Source organism: Pagrus pagrus, assembly GCF_965226575.1.
Source record: "Pagrus pagrus genome assembly, chromosome: 8".
NCBI classification, from domain to species: Eukaryota; Metazoa; Chordata; class Actinopteri; order Spariformes; family Sparidae; genus Pagrus; species Pagrus pagrus.
Window position 1 is genome coordinate 31,389,923 of NC_140192.1, and position 10,335 is coordinate 31,400,257.

Genomic DNA, 10,335 nt, shown 5'->3' on the forward strand with positions numbered 1-10,335 from the left:
TTGAAGACACAACTTTGTGATTGCAATTTCTTGCCTCTCTCCCCTCAGGATCACCTGTTAAAGAGAAACCCTCCAGACAACACAAATCAAGATGCTGGAGACAAAACTCATGGCTTTAAACTTGTTGATGAACCTCACATCATACACAGCAACAACAATGAAGACGGAAGAGTTCATGACATTGACTCCTCTTCAAACATCCAAATGTTTGATGAAAATATTGTTCAGAAAAGTGCAGCAGACTCAACTGTACATATTGTAGTCAATGTGACCATGCCTGCTACACTGACACAAATGTATGAGGAAGCTCATAACTGGGAGACAAACAGTCTTTTAAGAAACAATGAAGAAGAGCGGCATTCCAGTCTGCAGCAAAGGGAGTCACTACCATCTGTACCTGCTACTGGAACAAGGAACATTATCTATGGATCTGACCAAAGAATCTACCGAATCCACAAAGGTCCAACTGGTCCAATCGGACCACAGGGAAGAAGAGTAAGCATCTCTTTAGGATGAAATTAATCAGATACACATTAATCAAGGGAACATCATTTAATACAATTTAGTGCCTAAACTATTATAATTAAAGGGGCAAAGTATGAGATATGGCAAGAACTTTTGTTTGAAACATTCAAAAATGAATCAAAATTATCAACAGAATGTGAAGAAACTACAGTGTGATGTTCTGTCAAAGTCGTCTGAGTAGTGTGTTGAAGAGATGTCTGCTGAAGTTTGCATGCTAACCAGCTAGCTCCAGCCTGTCCTGTCTGCTAGTACGACTTTTTACCTCAAGAGGCAATAAACTGTTAGCCTTCGTAGTTTCAGCTGGGAGATATATGCCAGCTGTTAGTGTAATAAATTAACAGAATAAAACACGCAAATTGTCAAGAAAAGAGACATTTTTACATCTATTTTCTTTCCTAAACAGAAAAACACAATCGTACACCATTTTCTCTTTAACTGAAGTAAGACAAGCTTAATTGCCATGTTAAAACAATCACTAATTTCAAACTCAAGATAAAAAAATAAAACTCAATAGACAGTCTTGGTTTGTCTTTCACAATTACCTCTGGTTTGGTCCAAATAAATCCTCAGGTCACAAAGTAAGATGTGAAAAAATTTTGGCTCTCCATGCCATTTTCACCCACTGCTGATGTCCAACTCTCTCTCTCCTCTGTTCCTTCATGCCTCTCCTGTCCCCACCTGCTGTGTCTTCTCGTCAGAGTCATAGTCCTGGTCAGAGCCGCTGTAAATCACCTCCTTACCATATCCCCTGTCTTCAAACTGACCTCTGCTGGTCTCAGAGGCTGTGTTTGGCATCCAGCCTTTTTTAGGTGGGCATCATCACCCATGATGACTGCCTCTGTGATCCAAGGTCCCAGTCCAGACAAACTCTACGGCCACAGGCTCCAAGGCTAACTGAGCCATGAGCTAATTAGCTAACGGTAGCTAGCTACAGCCAAGGATAGCTAGCAAAGAGCAGCAGTTGTAGGTTACTCAGGTTATGTGCTGCCCCCTATGTTTTTGGAGCTATCTTTGAATTCTGGCCATGTTCTTCAAATGACACCTTTAGGAATACCCTCACATGGTATTGCCATTATCTTAGAGTATGAGGCTGGTGTTATTCTATATTGTTCTTCCTGTCAACATGAAAAGACCAAAAACAACAATGTGTCAGTCTGACTCACAGCTCTTTTTCATTTTCCTTCGCTGTCTGTGGCTCTTAACCCCAAACCCACTGGCTCTGTCCAAACCAACACCTTTAAAGCTCATGAATAAGCACGCTGTATCTCTCATTTGTTAAATCCACAGTCATGTGGAAATGGAAGAACAACAATTTGTGTTTTGTGTGAGAGTTGGCTTTCTCATCTCACTCTTGAATGTATTTTCCAGAAGGTTGAACTGTTTCTGTAAACTCTTTAACCTCTTTCAGAACTCTGCAGGGGAGCTGCAAACCTCACATTGGGTGGTACCAAAGTAGCTTCAGCAGTATAAACTGTTTCTCTTTTCAATTCAGCAAGTTTCCCCTGTGCGGCTTATGTAATTTCCCAAGTTAGCTCTCTTTAATGGGCCTGTATTTTGGTTAAAAGTAGAGGTTTTGGTCATTCTGTACAAATAGTATGGTTACATCAACCTACGTGAAGTTGACTCATACTGGTTTTGATTGAACTTGTAAAATTGCAGGGTAGAGAGATTGCTCTCAAAACACATTGCATTAATAACATGTTGGAGAGACCACGGACCTTTTCTTTGTAAGATCATCACACTGTGGATGAGCTCAGACAGCAGGCCAGCCAGTTGTCGCCAATAAGCTGTCTACATATGTTAAAAATAGTTCAATTCTATATTGTTCTTACAGGGATGTGCTGGGAGAGAAGGCTATTTTGGATTTAAAGGTGATAAGGTGAGATATGCATGAATGAAAATGATTTTTTTTCTGTTTTTAAGTAATCATAATGAGAATATGATGATATGAGAAGATATGCACCCTGTTCCAACAGTATAACAGGTAAAAATCAGATCCTCTCGTGTGCTCTAGATGTTACTCAGCAGAGTTATCCTGTTAACTCCTTTTACCCTGCTCTATGGACAAGGTCCCGTTTTTACTCTTTACATAATAATAACGATGGGTGAAGCAAACAGGACAAGAATGAGGTGTTAAGAGTCCTGCCCTACTTAGTTACTGTTGCTAGGACTAACAAGATGGACAAAAAGAAACATGGTGCCACCTGTTATGTTTAGCCAGATACCGCAGCATTTATTAGATTTCTGAGAGTCAGACAATATATCTTCAAGAAGCCGACAGCAAGGACTACAGTATGTGATGGAAGGATATATTAAAGGACATAAAGGAGGGTATTTATAGGAATGCCAGAGGAGGCACGGCTAGATAGCTTCAATTAGAGGAGGACACAAGCTCAACACACCTTTGCTTTAACTCCTTTTCACTTTCTACTGTATAAGGGTAAATCTCTGCACTGATGCTGATGCACAATATGTTACCATGGTTACTAAATAATTTTCATTACTATATTCCACATAAAGATTGTTTTGAAGATTTCTTTTTAGGCCTTTCCCATGAAAGGCAGATGAAGCTTTTGAATTCCCATCAAATCACATGTCCTCTATCATAAAGTCCACTGGTTAGTCTGCTTTGATTTTACATCATGAGCAAACCTCAACTAACCCCGCTTTTGAAGTGGTTTTCACACCAGCCCAAACAAACTGAACCAAACACCCAAACGCACAGGTCAGTTTGAAACATAGTCAGCAAATAACATATGAGAGCACCCACAGTGGTTTGCTGGGGTGTTTGGTTTTTACTTGGTTTGACCAAGGAACCAATTTTCCTGTTGGATTTAACTATAAAATATGTTTGCTTTTATCAATATTACAGTACATGAAATATGTGTTTTACTTAATACAAATCATTTGATATTTTCTCCTGCAGGGCTCTCATGGTATTCAAGGCCTGGACGGGAAGAAAGGAGATCCAGGACCTCCAGGACCTCCAGGACTCCCCACTCTCTACCTATGGAGGAACTCTGAGGAGGACTGGACTGCTTTTAGGGTAAATCTAAATGCAAACACCCACAAACCCTTGAGGATTTGGATAATGCTGTAACAGCAGTACTCCAGAGAGGTTGTCTCAGACCAACGTCCTCAATGTCCTCACCACACATAGTCTATTCCTGACTGCTAATGTCACCCTGTCTTAATACCACAATATTTCCAGCACACTTTCTATCATTGAAATCAATTGTTTTGTTAATGCAGTAACTATAAGAACTCTGAATTGGAACAATTCAGTGAACACACATAAATCAGCATGCTGATGCCAATGCCACAGCGTCAGCAGTCTGTAAGGCTCACAGGTTTGATGCTGCAACCTACAACATCCAACATCTCTTTCGAAAAAATTTTAGGTCCTGATGTCAGCATCAATAAGAATAAGAAATTGTCAATATAAAACATACACCAACTCTTGAAAGTGAACAGATTATGCAGCTGTTTGTGTACTTCTACTGTATGTTACTAATATTGGTGTGATTGTTGTGTCTCCAGTTTTAATGAACTAATGAACAGTTCAATTTCTTTATACTTTTTTAAAAGAGGAAAAAATGTAAAAATGCTTGAAGGTGGAGGATTAAAGCACTAGCAGTCAGTTGAACAGAGAAAACAAGAGTTCCTCCAGATTGTCTAAACCATTTGATTTGAAGATAGAGTGTAACTGAAATGTTGGTTATAGTCTGTCATTGCACAGCAAAACTGTGTGCACAACTAAAGTAAGAGTGGCTGGTCAAAGTTAAACCATTAATTTGGGCAAGAAACACTAAAATTGATGTCTGAAACTAAAAAAGTAAGACCCAAGTAGTCCTTTGATTTATGTGAAAATTATGAAAATGTGATTCACACTGACATTCAGATACACTACTTATGCAATGATTTAATATAGACAGTGACTACATAGAGAATTGAGCCTCTATTTTCAGGCAGGGCTGAGTAATCCTCTCCCAGTGTGTCGACAGTGTGTTTAGATGACCACAGCTCTATGTGCTCTCTCAGACTAATGAAAGCTGAAGTATCTGCCAAGAATTGTAACTGGAGCCCATCCAGACCTCATGCCTGGGTCAGGCCCTGCGTTTTGCTTTTTGACCAACCATACTGGCTGGGTCGAGCTGGCTGTGAAAGAACTCAGTGTTGCCTTCCCCTCGGAGTACACTGAAGGCTCTGACTGCTCCGTCCACAGAGACACAATGAGACTTAAGGGAGGTCCAGGCCTCTCTGCCAGGGTTTCACCTTGACGGGGTTGGCCAGGCTCCACTTTTACCCCTGCTGCAGCACCATCGCCAAGACAAATATGACATGAAGGAGCAGAGCTGGGTGGTGTAATAAGCCAGAAGGACTCCTGTGTGCTGCAGTTGACTAGCACTTCTCTTGATTCTCAGAGAACAGTGACAGTGAGCTCTGTGCCGTGTCACTTAACAACCATCAGAGCACTACAAGATGCACTGCATGGAGCTCTCAAAACTTTGTCACACAAACAAGTCTTTTGGCTCCATATGCAATCTCAAGTGTAACATGACATGTAGTGTGAAAGTCCAGTCCACCAACTGCATTAAGTAGCATTGTGCTCACTCTCAGCTATCCTACTTGAATGGCCATCTTTTGAGTCCATGTGCACTGTGCAGTAAAACAAATAAGGCTGCAACAGAAAAAAACCAATCCAATCCAACCTTGTGATGAGGAGCGGAGCTAGTAGCCGCTCAAAGTGAATTATGGTGTCAGAAGTTTTATTGATGGGGAATAATCTCCACAAGGGGGCAAACATTTATCAGTCAGTCAGTCCAACACTTTAGTCAAGATACATTAAAAAGATTTTTAAAAGTCTTGTTTTTCTCTAGTGCCACCACAAGGTGGACAATTTCAGTTTTGAGTGAAATATCTTTACGATAGTTGAATGGATTGCCACAAAATTGTGTGCATACATGTTTCCTAGACAGTGATTCCTAATGACTTTGGTGGTCCTCTGACTTTTCATCAAGTGCAACCAGCAGGCCACAGTTCTCATTTTTTAGATACTTTGATTTAAATATCTGCAAAACTAAGGACATTCCCATCAGCCTCAGCTGTACTTTGTGTTACTGCTAGTTAGCAAATGTTAACCTGCAAAAATACAAAGCTAAAATGAACAACATGAAAGACAGTAAACACCAGCAGGTTAACATTTTCATTGTGAGCATTTTCGCTTTGCTGTAGACTTTTTTTAGAATTTTACCATTTAATGTGAGATGTCAGTGCCCATATTTTAATAGTAAACTGTCATTACGATCAGATTTTACTACCTTGATTGCCTTTAATTATTATCTCCATTATATTTGTTGTAGTAGATCAGCAACTATCCTAATTGTGATTGCTTATTTTTCCAGAGATCAGCTGTCTATCAAATACTCAGAGCTGGCTGGCCGGTGAGTAGCTCTGCTTTCAGACTGGATCTGAGATGATGTGAGATGATCAATCAGAGCAGGTCACTGATTAATTTCCCTTGATTCTTCAGGTGATGCCAGGTCCTCCTGGATCCATGGGTGAAATGGGCAAACCTGGCCCTCCAGTGAGTTTAACTTCGCTTGTTATCACATAAGTAATTTTACATGATGACTTTCCCATGTTTGACCCTGCTTTATGTTGTCAAGTATTTTTTAAGGTTGTTATTAAAATGTATTCATCATTAAGGGTATTCCTGGAGATTCAGGGAACACAGGAATACCAGGACAGAGAGGAGACATGGTAAATGTTGAAATTGAAAACCCTTTCTTTAATATCAGTAGCTGCATTATGCATGGTGACCTAATATCATGTGACTGTATATGTGTGTGTTAGGGTAACCCTGGGCCAAAGGGTCTCCCTGGAAATAAAGGGAGGTGGGGCAGAAATGGCAGTCGAGGTTTGGATGGTCATCGTGGGCCACCAGGACCACCTGGACTACAGGTAAGAACTACCAGTTCTAGCATGAAGAGAAATCATTGCTCAGTGCTTTATTAATTAATTAATTAAATTTTTTTTTTACCCCATCAGGGTCCCAGAGGTTTTAAAGGAGAGGGGGCTTCAGCAGGGGAGAAAGGTGATGAGGTAAGCGTTTAGTTAAATCAAGTAACCAATGATTAATAATCCATTACTTATTATTAGTAGTAATATTTGTATTATTATTGCCATTGTTGTTATTGTTATTTTAATGTCATAGATTGTTTTGCCAAAAAATTTTTTTATTTATATACACCTTTTATTTATATTTTATTTATATTTAGAATTTGTATTTATACTATGTTATATATTTATATTATATACTATTATACTTCTATTCTGTAGGGTTGAGCGAGTACTGAGCTTTAACGAGTATCCAGTACAGATAATGTACTTCTGTGTACTAGTATCTGAGTAAAATGAATGAAGTGTATAAATATCTTGGTCTTTAAATAGTTCTCTTACTCTTGATCTGAAGCTCAGTTCTGAGGCTGTTCTGCAATTAGTTTTCAAATCAATATTAAACGCAGCAATTTCTGATCAACTCATATCCGTTTCAGGCTTAAATCAACACCTTCTTATCAGTCACACCCACTTCTGGGTTAAGACCCGCCCACAGATTACAGATACAGATAATAGATAATAGATAATAGTGAATTGCTTTTTAAAATGATTTAAATATACCGAAAACATCATAACAACAACTCTGAACTCTTCATTACTACTGAGAGTAACTCAGCCACCTTGTTTCCAATTGTCCCATCAGTGTGCACTGTGTATGCTGCATTAGCATGGAACTCCCGAGCAACCAAGTGATTGGGTATTCTCATTAAATAAGGGAAAGTTCATCAGGAGGGCAATATCCAGAAGACTTCACTCATTTACTAAACAATATGACAAGATTAATAAACAGTAATAAAAGGTACAATAATTTTCTTACAGACACACGTTATGTGAATACAATATAAAGTATACAGTGAATAATGAATGATTTCAGACCCAGCATAGCCTCTGCACTGCACTGAAATTAGGTGAGAGGTGAAGATCAACAGCTTGCTGCACCTCCAGAGCTCATTTTGTTTGCTAAAGATATTTGCTTCCCTCTTCACTGTCACAATTGAGTTCCACAGAGTTTACATCAGCCCTGGGGTGTTACAAGTCGGTTTGTAGCCAATATTTGCATCAAGCCACCTTATTAACAACCACTTCTCAGTGGCCAACAGACTGCACTGAGCAGCTCTGGGTATGAACTCAGTGAATGAAAAGAAGGATGTTGCTATAAAAAGCATTAAGTTTTGTTTTCTCTGTGTCCTGAACTGCAGGGTTTCACTGGTGAGCCTGGACCAAGTGGAGACCGAGGGAGGGCAGGGGAAAAGGTCAGTAGAAAAAGTAGATTTTGGCGAATATCAGCATCTTCTGCTGTGATCCTCTGTGTGCTGCAGATGCCATAGAGGTTTGACTGCATCCCCCTCTAGTGGCTGAAAATAAGTTCTAAACTTCAACCAAAGCTGCAGTATTTAAAAGTATTGCTGCCATCGCGACTGCCATCTCCACAACTGTGTGCATGTCATATTCTATTACATGTAACATTCATTTAATGTTTCATATTCAGCATGAAATGCTTTTTACTCAGTATAGATACAATCAAGTGGAATAAGTTTATCATTAAATATTCCTGGGTTAACATTACCTAATTAACTTTAGCCTTACTTAATTGAAACAGTGTCATTTTAAATGTACAGTTTCAGTATACATTGATAACAGAATGGTCGAAAATATCATGGAACAGTTGATTTAGTTTGAATGTTGTCTGTACTCTCCAGGGATCTAAAGGGGAGCCAGGAGAAGATGGACCTGTTGGCCCAACTGTAAGAGCGATGACTAGTTGATTGTATTTAAAGGGAAGTTTACTTGTCATGGGAAGTTACACCAAAGTCCTTTTTAGTTGAGTATTGCCACTTGGCAGCTATTTTGACAACTCCCCTCGGTAGTCGTGCCGGGCTTACAAGAGCAAGCCCCTATGAACGGGGAGAGAGCCAGGACTTCACTTTAAGTGGTTACCAGAACATAAAAACTGCATCGCCGGTCAAAACTAATAAATCTGATTCAAAGAACACTTAACGCCATGACCCCCAAATAATGTTTAAAAAGCTTTTTCCCACAGGTTGTACTTCTACGACACATGTGCATGGTTTCACAACACTAACTTCTTGTACAGCTCAATTCAGAATGACATGCCGTGACACTGTCACCTCATCTCATCAAAGCACTTGGACAAATGCAAGTTTAATGTCTAATGTATGAAAACCCTGACCTTTCTTGGTAATCATGTGCATTAGCTTGATATTCTCCTCTTCCGTGCCTAGAAGTTAGAAGTCCATCTGCACCCACACAAAAATCAGCTTGACACAATGTGTGCATTACAACCTGGGGACAAAGAGTTTGAAATACATAGGCATTTGCCCTCATGGATGTCATGAAAGATAGCATCATCTTGGAAAGTTTGTGATCTGAGCTCAAACGTTTTCTGCCCTTTTTCTGCTTCCTATCCACTTCACTATGTTCTCCTGGTATCTACTGTTGTGTAAATCAGTTTAAGATGGACTCATGCTAAATAATCAACTTGACTTGATGCAAACTTTAACTGAACTAACTGTGTTTATCAGGGTCCTTTAGGTAAAAGAGGCATTCAGGGGCTTCCTGGATCTCCAGGACCACAGGTTGGATGTTTCGTACACTGTATTGCTCTGATTTAGTCTTTATTCTCCTCACTGAAATGTCTCACTGTATTCATTTGTACTTTTTAATCAGGGAGACTCTGGACATGATGGAATGGAGGGTCCTCCAGGGCCAGTGGTGAGCTTGCGATAGTGCTTCTACTTGCCTCATAATGTTCTTAAGTGCTATCTGCTGCTAATGAGCTGCTTTTGATAAAGAGATGACAAGAAACACTCATTTAGTTGGACTTTTTTAGGGTGCACCAGGGGCTACAGGCAGTATAGGACCACCTGGACTGAATGGGTCTGAGGTGAATTCATATGCAAAGCTTCACCATATCCCCTTCAAATCATTTACATTTAAGTCAGTAAAGTAAAAAACAAATATGATTGTTTACAGAGTTTTCTTTGTTCTCTACAGGGGGATCAAGGTCCAACTGGTCTACGAGGTCGTAAAGGACCCCGAGTATGTTTTTCAATTCACCTATTAGACTTTACATAAAGTACTGATGGTCACTCAGCAGTGTAGTTATTTAATCTGCATCTTTAACAGGGACCATCAGGATTAGCAGGAGAGACAGGCTCACCCGGACCTAGAGGGACTCAGGTAAATTTCAAAAGAGTATGGCATCCTATGTATATATACATATACACACATTTACAAACATCAATCAAGCAAATAGAATGTTATAATGAGAGTGGTTATTTGCTATAGGACAATACCAGGCCTAACTATTAATAGAAATATAGATTGAATGTTTTTTTAAACCAAAAAACCTAGTCAGCAGTAACTACTGCGAGACTTGAGATGACAGGTCCTAACAACCCTTACTACTAAGGTATGGCAGCCAATACCTTACTAGGCCAATATAATAACTCAACAAACCACAATATCCAATTCCATCGTGCATATGTTGAAATTAAAAACCTGTGTCTTTCGGTTATGTGTTGTACCATTATCACATTAATTGAGGTTTGGCTTTATGGTTCAAAACACATATTCCCTCAGGAGAAATAATGCAGTTTATGTTCAAGTCACAGTTTCTTAAAATGTGTGTTTGCCAGGGTCAGCCCGGCAATGATGGCCTTCCTGGTC

General features: G+C 39.5%; 1 protein-coding gene across 1 annotated transcript; it reads left to right on the forward strand.

Annotated features, from left to right (window-relative positions):
• The first annotated feature begins 233 nt into the window (after positions 1-233).
• LOC311261385 (uncharacterized protein) lies at positions 234-6,085 on the forward strand. Its single transcript, XM_084359948.1, has 4 exons — positions 234-495; positions 3,452-3,571; positions 5,931-5,969; positions 6,059-6,085. The coding sequence occupies exons 1-4, from the start codon at positions 344-346 to the stop codon at positions 6,060-6,062; spliced, it is 315 nt and encodes a 104-aa protein (XP_084216074.1). The 5' UTR covers positions 234-343; the 3' UTR covers positions 6,063-6,085.
• Positions 6,086-10,335: the final 4,250 nt, after the last annotated feature.

What these genes read in the sequence shown, in the direction of transcription:
- LOC311261385 (XM_084359948.1), top strand. Translation starts at nt 344, where the DNA reads ATGAAGAAGAGCGGCATTCCAGTCTGCAGCAAAGGGAGTCACTACCAT. An exon ending in TCGGACCACAGGGAAGAAGA is followed by an intron (nt 496 to 3,451) that starts GTAAGCATCTCT and finishes TTTCTCCTGCAG; the next exon opens with GGCTCTCATGGTATTCAAGG. An exon ending in AGGACTGGACTGCTTTTAGG is followed by an intron (nt 3,572 to 5,930) that starts GTAAATCTAAAT and finishes TTATTTTTCCAG; the next exon opens with AGATCAGCTGTCTATCAAAT.